This window comes from Periplaneta americana, chromosome 16 (genome assembly GCF_040183065.1).
Source record: "Periplaneta americana isolate PAMFEO1 chromosome 16, P.americana_PAMFEO1_priV1, whole genome shotgun sequence".
In the NCBI taxonomy this organism is placed as follows: Eukaryota; Metazoa; Arthropoda; class Insecta; order Blattodea; family Blattidae; genus Periplaneta; species Periplaneta americana.
Window position 1 is genome coordinate 101,074,347 of NC_091132.1, and position 15,321 is coordinate 101,089,667.

General features: G+C 31.9%; 1 protein-coding gene across 5 annotated transcripts in view; it reads left to right on the forward strand.

Annotated features, from left to right (window-relative positions):
* Window positions 1-15,321, forward strand: part of Spred (Sprouty-related protein with EVH-1 domain) — a 202,054-nt gene that overhangs the window by 78,460 nt on the left and 108,273 nt on the right. For 3 of the 5 annotated variants that reach the window (XR_011329725.1, XM_069812585.1, XM_069812586.1), the window contains exon 4: window positions 7,308-7,514. The exons of the other annotated variants lie outside the window; for them this stretch is intronic. Coding sequence is in view for 2 of the 3 variants with exons in the window: in XM_069812585.1 (XP_069668686.1) it covers window positions 7,308-7,514 (207 nt within the window). In the remaining variant the exon portion in view is untranslated. The remainder of the gene's footprint in view (window positions 1-7,307; window positions 7,515-15,321) is intronic. 5 annotated transcript variants of the gene reach the window in all.

The following is a 15,321-nucleotide window of genomic DNA, read 5'->3' on the forward strand; positions in this document are numbered from 1 at the left end:
CTAAGTTCGTTAGACGTTCAAATAAAAATTTTTCAGATTTATTTTCAATGAAGAATACTAGTCTTTTTGATAGCTATTTGCTTCCATAATAATGAAACATATTCCCTCTGAATGGATTTTTTTAGGCCAAATACTTTTTCTTGAACCTATCCAACTTCAGTTTTTGAGTTTCAACGCGAAAACGCAAGTATCAATGTCAGGACGATAGCAGTAGCTATTTCAGGTCGTTGTGGATTGTAGGCAAAAGTTAAAAAAATGTCAGGTTTGCTAAGCTTTCGAACAATAGCATTTTCGTATAGCTGCTGCATGTAGAACTTGAAATGTAGAGCGTAAAATCATTTTATCCTACTAAGAGATCTTGCTGAAATGATCTGGAGACTACAAAATTTTCTAGGCCTCTTAATTTATCAGTAAGTAATACCTTTTGATCTTTCTTTAGGAACTGTAATTTTTGCGCTCTCTCGAGCCAATACTGAAGACAATGACACATATCAATATCTACACTACACCGCCATTAAGTATATGGAAAAGACCCAACCCCACTGGGTTAATAACTATAAAAATATTTGATTTTTAATAACAATATTATTATCTTACTTAAGTTTTGCAGTTATATATAGCAGCCACTCAGTAAATTATAGAATTGAAGATCTAAATTAAGATATTCTCTACATTTACTTACATAACCTCAAAAGTTTCACTTTCATGTCATCAATATAGCATCAATATTATGTACAATCAATGAAAAATAGATGCATCATGATATTAACTATTATAATATTTAATTTCTAATGGTAATAATGTCATCAAACCACCTCAAGTTTCGTAGATTTGAATATCCAATATACAGCTGTACTCAGAAAATTATACACTGCAGAATCAGTTTTTAATAGCAAATTGAATTGAGCTCTAAATATATCGGCAATCCTGCAGGTCATGGCCTTCGTGTAATAGCCTATAGTTTATTGTAGTGTGTGTTTTGTCTTGAAATTCAATCAAGTCGGCCGTGAATGCAATTAATTAGTTCTCAAAACTGACGAAAGATGGGTTTTGGAAAGAAGGAAAATGATGTAGGAAAATTGACATTTCACTGAAAACTACTATTTTTCCGAAAAACTTTGGGTTCCAAGCTTCAAAATGAGGGGTCATTTATTAAAATCCGTTCAGCCGTTTTCCCGTAATTTCCATTACCAGTTGAAATTATATATATATATATATATATATATATATATATATTAAATGATTCTATTTATGAAACCTTTGCATGTTATTTTTTTAAATAAAATAAATTTGTCAATCCTATCTTGGGAGGGGGTGTTAATTTTATTATCCTTGCACCACACTGGAATGTGCAGATATACAGTGTGGATTACTTTTTGTTATCTGTGGAAGTGCGAGGAGTGTGTGAATAATTGTGCGGTAGTGGTAAAGTGTTTTATAAGTTTTTAAAATGAATACTTTATTTTGTAAGATGTCTGAGGGCAGACTTGGTGTGCTGGCCATGCTCCATATTGAAAAGAAGCTCCTGAGAGACATTTCAAACTTAAACGAAGGCTGAAAAGAAAGAAGTAACGAACTTTTCACACAGGCATCTACACTCTCAATTTTTTGCTTTGAGAAATATTTAATAGCCAATAATACAGCAATTTTTAGGTATGCTTATTTAAATGTTTAGTAATATTTTATAAAAATTACAACACACCCACAACAAAAAAAGGCGAAAAGGCATGAGCTACTACTGATTCTACATACACTATTCATTAGCATAGGAACAGGCTCTGAATCATATTACTTAAGTACTGGTCACTGATGTACACAACAGATACCTGCCGGGCATGTGCTGTATCGTTTAATGACACTTGAGCTCTCAGATACAATGTGTTTGACAAGTTATGGCTGCAAACATTACAAGTGTGCTTCACTTTCATAAGCCATGTTATAGGCTTTACAGGCGATTGCCGCACTTCGCATCAGTTATTTTGGTCTGATGTTTGTCCATCCCAGAAAGTTTCGTAATGATTCTCGTTGGGAGGTTCAAAACCTTCTCTTGTGAGAAGCTCTCATTTGACAGCACGTGATGTTATTGATGCTTGTTTAAAATGTCACATATTATTAATCTCTAATGTACTGATATTTTCTACTTTCATGCAGTACAAAAACAACTTTTATTTTAGAAATTTGAGTATAAACAGAAATTATTTTCAGGAAATTTCTAAATTCATTTTCACTGTTTCAGTAACGGACTCATTCTTAGCTACAAATAAATATAAAATCGAACTCTTATTTGTTGGCATTTTACATATGCTGTAGACTAGACAAGTAGCTTTTGACATACAATAAAAAATAAATCAAGAGGCTGTACCAGAGGTATGTCCAAAAAATCAAAGTGTGCTTGCAAATGAAACAATGTGGTGATTTTTACCTCGCATTTGATCTAATTTCTTCTCTCATCTCAAGTACTTGTGCTGAGTCTTCATTTCTAGCAACAATTCGGTGTCATGCAAAACCTAATGATGTTATCTTTTGTAGTCCTGGAGAAACTGAAAATCCATGCTCTTCCTGCAATTCATGAATAGAAAGATCTTCAAGAATATGGTCATTTGATATGTTATAAAGGGAGGGAGAGAGCGGTGAACCCTGCATAACTCCTCTCTTGATAGTGATTTGTTTGGTTTTATACAATCTCGTTTCTGTTTGAGTTTTATTATCTCTCTGCAGCTCTAGTATTAGGTTTGATAATTTGGAAGGCAATCCAAGTGCTAGCAAAGTGTTCTGGAGGTGTTTGTAACCCACATTGTCAAAAGCTTTACCTATGTCGAGAAATATTAATGTTACATCTTTCTTCTGAGATTTTGCAGTAACTGAAACTGATTCCAGAATTTATGTATTTATCAGGGTACCAGGGCAATTAGTAAACCTTCTTTGATTTTCGAAGAAGTTAATTAAAGCTCTCAGGCGGGAATCAATCACTCTGACTTGTGCATGTTTCTATTGTTTGGCACTGCTATGGAGTATAATCCTCTAAATCTGTTATTCCTTTTAATTCCTTCTTTGTCTCAGTATTGCGATATTAAATTATTTTATTATTTAATTCTCGTTGTATTAAAATTTCTTTTGCACCAAGATATCTGACATTCCATATTCGTAATTTCAAATCATTTATCCTTATTCTTGGTTAGTTTTTTTTTTTGCTGTTATTTATACTCGCTTTAACATCTCTGCTTATATCGCGAGTCTTAGGTTTTATCCAGTGAATCTATCTTGCTATTTCCTTCGAGGCTGATGGTGATGAGTAATGACATTGTTGCATGGATGAATTACCAACCCAACCACATAATCCCCAATCTGAAGATCCAGGTGATTTGTAATAGAGGTTTTCATCCCCTAGTCTTTGGTGGACAAACACCTCACTGCAAGACAGCAGCTGATTTTCTGTCAAGGTTTCCTTCTTTAGCTCACTGGGTCCAATTTCAAATCGTCGGGAACTTTCTTTTTGCCCTTATATGACTTAACGCTATCCAGGGGTCATGACAAAGACATGCATGTATCGGACTTGATAGATATAATTGACACTGTTGCACACCACATTTGTATGAACATAAAAGAAATCATTGGTCAGGCATGCATGTTAATATTTTCAATCTCAAGTCGTCGTCATCGTCATCATCATCATCATCATCCATCATTAAGTTCCAAGGATGTAAGTTTCTGCCTTAGAATTCTTTTGTCAGTTTCATTGGTCGATCCTGCTCTCTTTTTCCATTTGCAGTATATTTCATTATTAATTTTGGTATCTTGGTCTGGACATTCGGTTTGCTACATGTTAAATCGAATTCATTTTGTAGTTGCTATTTTTTTTTCCAAAATGGTGGTTACTTTAATCAATCTTCTTAATGTATCCAGCTGTTTGCTGACACCTTAAATCAACTATAGTCCACTGTAGTCTTTTCAGTTCTTGTTTTTCGTGAGAAATGAAGGGTATTTTCATCGGTGTTCGTTATAGAGGCCTGTTGCTAGTAGCCAGAGTTGGGGTGTAGTCGATATATACTGTAGAGCTGTGTCTTTGCAACTGGTACTGATGATTTTAATTTACTACTTTTGTGGTTTATGGATGGACAGTATAGATGAATGTGTTCCAGATCTTCATCATGATTATTCCACCACAGACAAGTAGGAGTATCAGAAAGGTGAAATCATTGTAGGTACAATTGTGTGACAATGTGACCTGTTCTGGCTGTTGTTAAAAATGTTTGAACATGTCTGGGCAAGTTTTTGTACATTTCCAGGTCATTTGGTTTCGTTTGTAAAATTTTTCCTTTGTCAGAAGAGAGCCAATTATTGATCCATAGGTTTATAAAATGAGACCTTACTGAAGCAAAGGCACTGGATAGAGATATCATTGAAGAGGTCTTGGTTGCAAATATGTTGTCTGTTTTGCAATATTATCGTCTTTCTCATTTCCAGGTATGCCGCAATGACTCCTTTTGGAGTTTTTTAGTTTACTTAGTTGTTTCTGAATTGGAATAATTCTATGTGCATATAGGTTTGATAAATATTGGTAAGTATGCAAATAGATTTTTCAGAAATTTGAGTAACACACTGAAGAGCAGCATCAATAGCTAGCAATTCATTGTCAATACTGGAAGGGGATGAACATGGTATGAAGTAACTTTCTTGATATTTTGGAATATAATACCCTGCTCCTGATGTCCATCATCAGGGTTTAGAGATCCATCTGTATAAATTTGAAGGTGGTTACTTTAAGTTCTTAGAGAATTTCGTAATTTAGTGTGTAGTACTAATTATCATGCTGTTCATAGAATAGATTTCATTTCAGTTTGGATTTATCTTTCACTCTCATAGTCCAACTTTCACTATCATATTATACTATGAGCATAGGAAGGGCTAAAGTTTTGCATAATTTTCTTCTTTTACTCTTTTGCACTTTATTAGGTTTCAAAATATAAGTAATTCCTGATCTTTTTAAAAACTTGATATTTTATTGTCAATGTCTTTCCATTTCGAAATGAAACAAAATTTCCTAAATAGCTGAATATACTTAAAATTTGGTTGATAATTTTGTTGTTAATTGATATTTTGCGTCTCTTTAGGTTTTTACTTTGAAATACCATTAGTTTAGATTTTATTGTTGAAATTAAACCGCAGTCTTACACATATAGAATTTTATTTAGTTTGAGAATTGCAATTTATAAATTATCTTCTGAATTTTATATTATGAGCTGGTCATCTGCGAATAGTATTAGTTGAGATTTCCTCCACTCACATAATTTGAAGTCTTTCATTATTTAGTTTTGTGCACTTGTTTAGAATACCATTAATGTAGATATTAAAAAAATGTACTGAAAACAAACAGCCCTGCCATACTCTCTTGTTTGTATCTTCTTCTAGTGAGAATGTAGTATTAATTTTTATTGCTATTTTATTTTGTATGTAAATATCCACAATTATTTTTAATAATTTGTATGGAATACTTCTTGATTCTATGATTTCAAATATCTTTTACCCATCTGGGTCATTTAAGGCTTTTTCGAAATGTAAAAACAACAGATGTGTTCCTGCGAGTTATATTATACTTCTTTTCTGCGTTAATAATTTTAGATTGAATTTAAATTTGAGCATTAATATTAAGCAAATTCGTTTTACTCTGAAAATTTGGATGTCTGTAGAAAAGGGAAGTAAAGCAGCATGAGTCAGTAAAACTCTGTTGGAATAGAAAATTAAAAAAGAAACTTCCCATTGAATAATATGTTTTTAAATATTCATTTATAATGAAGTCTTTAAATTGGTTTTGTTACTTGTACTTGTATACCTTTTACTATAAACTAACAATACATTTTATGCATTGTTCAGCTTGTCTTTAAATTATTATTATTATTATTATTATTATTATTATTATTATTATTATTATTATTATTTATTATTTATATTTATATTTATCAGGTTTATAGTGTTTATAACATCTTTCTGCACTTAGATAATCTTCTGTTCTTCAAACTTTTGTTATTTCGGTCTCAATCCTTCAATCTTTCCTTCCACTTGCTGCTTAAAATACATCTATCAATGTAATTTTAGATTGATCCCTTTTACTTCTACCAGGTGAAACTCCTTCTAGTATTTTCTTAGGACCTCTACCTTGTGCCATCCTTTTCACGTGTCATCATTTTAACTCTTTGTTTTTATGAAGTCTATTATTGAATTTTGAACATGCATCTTTTTTCTCATTACATTGTTCCTTATCCTGTATTTTCTAGCAGAATGCCAGTAATCCACTTCTTTTGAAAGTAACCTTGATTACGGAACATATTTTAATCAATAAATTTATTGAATTAAATGTTAATAATGTATTTATGGTTGTCATAATCTCAATGAATAAAACCAAGTAATATAATAAATTTAGTTATAAACATATTACAAATCTGTAATTGCACTTCATATAACTAAACAAAATATATACTATAAATTCAGGTTACTGCTTGTTATCAGTCTGTTAATTTTGCTGGTATACAAATTTTTAGTCTTTCTTAAAATTCAGTCAACATATCTTTCTGATTTCCATATAGACTTTAGAAAATGCTTGTCCTTCTAATAATTTTTGATATCTTGTGCAGATGGATGTTAATATTACATCTGCAGGATTATTCTGGCTTATTGTTTGTAACCTGTTTTTGTTTTCTTTTGTTCATTGACCATTCATAAAAAACATCCTTTCGACATTTGCATTATGCATGATGTAAATTGGAAGTAATGTAAAACCGAAAAGTAACAACTGCAATAAATATCAACAGTAGATGCTGATGTATCACTCTTAAATATCATGTAATCATGACTTAAAGATTTATTATATTTCTCAAATATAGTAAGACATTGTTATTCTCTAGTGAAATCTACAAAACCCACATCTCACTATTTGAAATGTTTGCTTTAATACTAAATTTAAAGTGTTTGTAATGTAATTAAACAGTGATTTTATATTTTTTTTATCACAAAACAGAGAAATTTTTATGCACTTAAAATCGAGACATTCTCGGCTTTCTATGATATATGACAGTCCCATATGTATTGGCTTCATATTTATGGCTTTAATTGTTACCAATCAACAAAAAGTTTGTGCCAAAATTATCGTAAATTGATTTGTGGTAATATTCTTTTTTTTTCGTTTTCAATTTGAAAACATGAATGGGTAGTCTCAGTTTTAAATCTTACTTACTAAGAAATAATAATCAAATTAAATCAGATATTAGCTTCTCATGGGAAACTTAATGAAATTTATTGGTAATTAATTGCAGATGCAGATTTATCTGACTGCATTGCGCCACACCTGAAACTCCACTGTGCCTCACCAGTGAGGCGCACCTCACAGTTTGAGAATCACTGCTCTAGAGATTTTCTAAGTCATTGTCCTCAACACAAACCGTACTGTGTAGCTCCATCTTTAACCCATTTGCGCCCAGCCACTTTCACTCCGAACTGGCCCTGGAATCCAGCTTACGAAGGTACGCTGAACACACTTGTACTAAAAACTTCAAACTATTTACTTAATTTGTGTATATGACAGAAGTGTTTGATATTAACAGTTAGTACAGGAAATTCACATTGGTAGTTCAATATTCCTCGCTGAGAAGCCATTCATAATATATTTTTGTCATAAACAAGTATCTAAATTAATTTATGTTAAAAAGGAAACTAAGAAATAATTAAAAAACCCTTCACTTTTTTCTTTGTACTCCTCCCACCAAATTTAAAACATAAACATTTATTTAATTTCTACACAACATTAAATAAATATTGTTTGGAAGATAGTAGTGAACATAATTTTCCCAAGGCCAAAATCTGGAGGGTGTATTATGGGTGTGAATGGGTTAGATCGAGGCTTCTCTCCGAGATGTTCATGATATTATGATTTAAAATTGAAACTATCACAGTGAGAGGGATGTGAATTTGAAAACAAAACTGTTTGTAATGCGTAATAAATGTAAATTAGTTGAAATTCAAACTGTATTTTCAATTTGAATTTCAAGCATATGAATGAATCTGTTACCATATGACTTCTATGCAAGAGCGCAGTTTCTTAACTTTGTTGAATTCTTGTGTGTTAAAGATTTTTGTTTTGCTGCTTAAATATATTTTGGTGTGAACTAAATATAATAGTTTTAATATTCAAGCAGTTGATAATGTACCCTTACTTCACATTAATGTAGATACAATATAATTTTGTCAGAATTCACTGTACTGTTTGTCATTTGCAAATAAGTAACCAACTGAAGTGAGCCTTCATAACATAATTCTTTTATTGGACCAGAAAACGCGTTTTAAATTTATAATACAATGTGTAATCTTTGTTATCAGTTATGATTAGGCTGCGGATTTATATACATTAAAAATCGTGAAAATATGCATGCAAATATGCTAAAAAATTAAGAAATTGTGCATTAAAACTTGAAAATATACAGTCAAAAGTATTTTATTTTACAACAATAAAGTAATTACTCAATAAGTTTCGTCCATATATTGAAGGATGTAAATTTGCATGAACATTAAACTTCATTGCTTATTGGTATTACAACAGATTACAATATATATTTCTCCAAATTTTCAGATGTAAATCTCTTTCGGTTATCAGCAAGTATGTTCTTATAAGCAGAGAATGTTCTTTCAACTTCACATGAATTTAGAGGCAATACTTAAAAGCTGCTATTTCTTTAGGTGTGTAATTCTGAACAGTTTGGGGCTCACCTTGTAGAATTCCACTAATCTTTTTCACTGTTTCCAAACCTGGATTTCGTTCCTCAGCAGAAAATCTGCTACAAATGTAGCTCATGTGGCCGTACCCTCAGTGCTCATAGAATTGTTGGAAAGTTTCAGTTTAGAATGACAGGAGTCAAAATCGCGAAATCTTCATTGGAATTTTTCAGACACTTGAATTCCATGTAATATACTTTTTCCTTTTAGTTCTTGACATAATAGAGAGTGTGTGTTTTTATTATCATCTTTGACCAGTTTAAGTTATGATATGTATTTCATCACAGTATTTGTTACATGTAATGGTGGACCTCACATTTTCACGGTGCCACCATTAACAATCATTACAAATAACACTTCTTTGCAATATACTTTATTAAAACTACCCTAATCCTACTAGCTGTCTCCCATCTTGCTGCTCAGTCCAATGTCTATTGAATACTTAGCCTACCTTGTTTTTATTATTCATTATTTATTCACTAGTTCGTATATACCTTACTGTTTATACCAGTACAGCTTATTTGTTATTCAGTTCACTATTCGCTATAATAGCTTATGTACACCATCAATAATTCCTACTAGTCACACCTTCGTTACTCTGATGCCTTGATATTAATCTTTCAATATAATCTTTCCTTGAGCTTTTACTAGTTCACTAATATTGGTTACTTATTAACCCGAAAAATACTATTCACTAGTCTTTTTTCTTTTTACCTTAGTAAAACAGGTCGTTATCATCACTGATCTCTACCTTTTTCACTGACCACTCTTCCCCCTCTTTGTAGCTAGCGCTTTCTTTACTTGTTTGTCTTCCTTATATTATCAAATCTCGTTTCTGCTACTGTATTTTCCACCTTTATGTTATCTCTCATGGCTCACTTAACATTTAATTTAATTCCTCGAATTTTTTTACCATCATGCTTCTAAAATCTTTAAAATCCCCAACAATATCCAAACAGACACTGCGAGTCTTTAAGTTACTTCTTTCACTCCCACCCTTATTACTATCACTTTCTCCTCAATTTCCACATTCTGACTCATGGATTAGTTTTTTCCCATCACTAGTCTTCTTTTTTTTTGCCCATGCTCCTTGTGTTAAATGTTAAACAGTTTAAGTTTATTGCAGAAATTTTCTATATGTTCAACTAACTGGGAAATGTTTTGTATTTTGCTTTGTTGTTTTAGATTCATTGTGTTCAGATGACATGTCTTATGAGTGGGAAATGCAACAAAACACCTGAACTTCATGTGTTATAGTTTACTTTAGAATTATTTTTCCAGATTCTCGTTGTTCATAAATAATATAATTTATTTTCTTAGACCAAAATAATGCTGCTGATATTTTTCTGTACTCAGTCAACAAATTCCAGAATGTAGAGGAATACCTGAATCATATATTTTGTCCAAAAACGAAATAAATTATTCATTCTCTGCATTTGAGCGTAATTTCTTTCAGAATAATGTTGACTATTACAACCATCTTCATGGTATGACTTATTTTAAGAATTTTTACACCAAGGCGTTCCTAATATATGCATAATGCATTGCTGGAATTCACAGTTCATTCCTAGTTCATTTAATCAGCCCATTAATTCTGTCTGATGACGAACCATTGCTTTATCACCATAACTGACAATTCCAGAACATTTCTGAAAATCTAGAATTCAGAAACAGTTGTACTCATTACCTCGATTTTGTTTATATCTTTCGTATTTAATGGTTGTAGCCTAAGAATGAGAAGTTTATTATTAATGTTCTGTAAGTTCTGTAAATACTGTAATCTGGCAATATCTGTGCTCTCCAGAACTGAAGATTAATATTCACAATAATCTATTAAAAGCACATTGTTAGAAACTTAACTTCCCATTTAACTCTGCTGTATATGTTTTAAAGAGAAAAATAATACTTTTGAAGTTTTTATCCACTTATCATCAAAAACAGTAGCCATTTTGGTTGCACAGTATTAATTTATTCTTCTTCTCTAAGACTACTTACAATTAACTAACTGTAAACATATCTATAATGCTGAAGTCACATAGAGCATTACGCTATGTACACGATGTTTTCTCTGTATGCTTTGTTTGCTAGATCCAGAGGCCACACTGAAAGCTATGTTTTTACGAAACTCTTCTATCTACTGGTTGCAGCTAAGAGACAAACAATATTACCCGCTCCATTAAAACATATCATGTCATAGCTCCTGTGATAGTCAGTCACATTGTAATTTTTTTGATTGATAGGTTAGTGTCTAAGGAAAGCAGATAAAAGAATTAAAATCCTTTTTTTTTTTTTTTTAAATCAGGAAAAAAAATACCAATTTCGAAGTGATCTGTTGAAAATAAACATTCACTCCTTCAAAAGTTGGTTAGCGGCACACTTTTTTATTTTTCACTTTAGATGAGGGGGGAGTCAAAGTGAGGGAAATGTTGAGAATAAATGAAAATTACTTTTAAAGTTGTCTGAACTCAAAATCTTCACTGGTTTCTGATTTACAGCGAGTTAAAGAAATAGGTGCTTTTGCTTGGAGGATAATATTCTGCATACAAAATGATAAACTTTCGTCTGTTAATGGTGGATTTTCATGTGAAATTTTTGACCTAATTTCAGATGTGTTGCAAAATATTTCCATCACTTAAGGTTTTAGAGTTAATCGTGAGTTTAGAAATTTGATTAAAATATTTATGTTATATAAATACGAGTAACATCCATGGTAATCGAACACTACTGTGACTTCGAAATTCAGAGGAATGAAAAGTATATCATAGTGGTGTTTAAATTCATTATTATTATTATTATTATTATTATTATTATTATTATTATTATTATTATTACTACTACTACTACTACTACTGCTACTACTACTACTACTATACTATTATTGTTATTATTATTATTGTTATTATTATTATTATTATTATTATTATTTTATGGAATGAAGCTGGTATGTTTCATTTTCTGGTTTGTAGCAGAAAAGCCATTCCACTCCAAAAGATCAAGATTTGACATTGCTAATTTCGATTTTTTTTTTAAATTTCGGACATGTTTAACACTAAAATAAATTTAACGTGTATATGTTTATATTTTTCTGTATAAAAATCAATATTTCACAGATGTTAAATTACGAAATTTTCGAAAAATCACGTGCACCACTTCCTTTAATCACACTATCTCTGGTCATATTATTTAGTCTTGGGTTCAGATGGAAGGTAAAAATATATTTATGTATTATTATGGAGATTTATATGCAATAGAAGTTTAGGAATTTGATTTAGAGCTTTATTTCACAAAAATGTACACTTCCTAACTTCAATTAACTGCTTATATACACAATAAGTACAGCTGTCAAAAAAAAAAAAAAGTGGCCGCACTCGTGAACAGCGAATATTTTCAAAGTCCACTTCGGGTTGCGGCGATGTTACACGATGCATGTGCTTGTACAAGCAGTTCCGGAACTATGAAAGTGTTCCATATCTGCTCCTCGCAGACCAGCGGTAGAGTGCTTGTTTAATGATTCAAAGGTTCTGGGTTTGCGCCTTCTTCAAGTTTTCATTTTATTTTTTAATCGTTCTTTAGCGATGTAAATGATATTCAAATTATCATTTATATCCAGTTATCGTTCTTCATGGATATCACGTTATTTATATTTTGTTATCGTTCTTTAGAGATATGAATAAAATTCAAGTCATTTGTATTCTGTTATCGTTTTATAACGATATGAATAATAATTATTAATATAATAATAATAATAATTAACTATTGTAGCTACAGTATCTCCAATGGGGGTTAGCCCTATTTTACATATGTATGTTAGGGCTATAGTTTTATACACAAAAAAGATAAGCTTAAAGAGAAATGGAAAAGAAAATTAAATTAGCTTACGTGATGTAAACAAAACATAAACAATCCGTAAATTAGGCATTGCGATTGCAAAACAAATATCAGTTATCAATTTGAAACATACAAAAACATTAACAACACACATACGTAACACTTCTGTAACACAAATATGCAGCTTTCCGTACCATACATCATAAAGTAATACACAATAGTCACACAAACACAATCAAACTATAATTACGACATTGCCACGACATCAAGCATCCCATAACTGACTCACATACATAACAAATCAAGCATCCGTTGCAACACATACACTTCAACATAGTAACCACACTTTTAAAAGTTACAAATTTGGCTCCAAGAAGAATAAATAGGACACTGTTACTAATTACTATTCTTCTACAATTTCTTAAATACATCTGTAATAAATCTGTGAAATTCCGATATGAATAATATTCACGTTTTTTATATTGTTATCGTTCTTTAGCGATATAAATAATATTAAAGTTATCATTTATATTGTTTTCCTTCATTAGCATTATAAAATAATATTCAAGTTATTTATATTGTTATTGTTCTTTCGCAATATAAATAATCTGTATTTTATGTAGGTAATTATTATAACACAAATAAACATCTTTCTTTGTAAAATAGGTTATTTTATTTAGATAATTAAATACGTATTATATAATATCTTATATTAATTAAATAAACCGATATTTATCATTTATATTGTGTTATCGTTCTTTAGTGATACTGTATAAATAATATTCAAGTTATTTATATTGTAATCGTTCTTTAGCGATATAAATAACCTAAATTTAATATTAGGTTTGGAAAAATCCAGTTGCATAATACCGCTATTAGTTTTTCTTTTTGTATTATTACATTATAATATCTTGAACCGCAATAAAGTGAAAAGGAGTAACGAGGAATTGAACCTGAGACGTTGACATCTAAATTCCGACATTCGTCCGCTGAGCTACGAGGGCAAAAGTGTGGAAACATTTTAGGAAAAATTGGCCCAATCAAACTCTAAGATTTTCTGATGATTCGTAGAAGCTAGTCCAGGATGCGGGGGGCAAAGGCTAATTGAGATTTCCCGATCTCTGATAGGGTCAAACATCCTGATAGAATTAATATTTAACCCTTGCCGTAACTTTCGGTGAAGTCCGGAGGGCCCAATTAGTCAAATCCACTCTCCTCATCTCCACGCTTGGGCCCCCTGGAATTTAATAAGATGCGAAAGAGATAGTGGTGTGCGGAAAACAACGGGATGTTACCGCATTTAGGCCTATCCTTCCCAAGAAAAACTGCAAACATGAACAAAGGAAGCTTTAAATAGAAGAAGAAGAAGGATCTTCTGCGGACCTCTGGAAAAAGAACTAAGGAAGAGACTAGTGAAGTGCTTTGTGTGGAGTGTGGCATTGTATGGGGAAGGAACATGGGCATTACGACGAAATGAAGAGAAACTAATTGAAGCATTTGAAATGTGGATGTGGAGAAGAACGGTGCGTGTGAAGTGGACAGATAGAATAAGAAATAAAATTGTGTTTGAAAAAGTGAGTGAAGAAAGAATGATGCTGAAACTGATTAGGAAGATAAAAAGTAACTGGTTGGGTCTCTGGTTGAAAAGAATAATAGACGACATTAGGATATGTGGATCATATGCGGAGACTAAGAGGAAGGCAGAAAATAGGAAAGATTGGAGATTGCTGGGTTTGCAATGAAAGACCTGCCCATGGACAGAACACTTATGTATGTATGTATGTTCAGAATGCCTGGAATATTGTGTCTAAAAACAGTCGCTATTTGCAAAGACTAGTCAATTCCATGCCCACTCGACTGCAAGATGATCGAGATAAGAGGAAGATAGACTAAATATTGAATTGTGGCTTTTTGTTTTGTGTTTTGAAAGCTTAATTGTTTGAATGTTTTAAGGCCGATGCCAGTAAATTTGTTTTGTTTGTGCCACGAAAGATATTTTTATTGAGAATAAAATCTTTTTTCTTTCCATTTGTAGCCACAATATCATAATGATAAAGTCATGGCATAATATATTAATGAACCTGATGTTAATTACTAAAATAATCGTAAAAGAGAAAGGAGACATTATGTATAGTTTGTCTCTCTCAAAAACAGAACAAAAAAGAACATAAAAAGTACGTGGTTGTAGTCGAACGCAGGACCTCATGAATAAGAGGCCTGAACGCTACCATTATGCTATCGATAACACACAGAATACTTCAATTATAACTGTAGATATCAGGCAACGTGGTCCAACAACATGTAACATCGCCTGTCTCTGAATTGTAGCGAAGATACCCGAAGGGAACTTTGTTTCAGGAGAGCGGCCACTTTTTCTTTTGACAGCTGTACCTGTCTTCGAGTGAAAATTTGTAAAACACAAGTTGTGAAGGTGATTGTTGCAACCTGAATGCGAGTCTGCACCTGGTGTGAAAGAAATCTGTCCAGTGGTCTATTGTGCATGCCCATACACAGCGACATTTTGAAAATATAGCCGAGAATAAACATTCCGCGATGCAGCTAAGTTAATGAGTACAGCGAACATAACATATGTAACTCTGTGGTGAATCTAGAAATGCATATAGAGTGTTAATTGGAAGACCTGAGGGGAAAAGACCTTTGGGGAGGCCAAGGCGTAGATGGGAGGATAATATTAAAATAGATTTGGGGAGGTGGGATATGTTGGTAGAGACT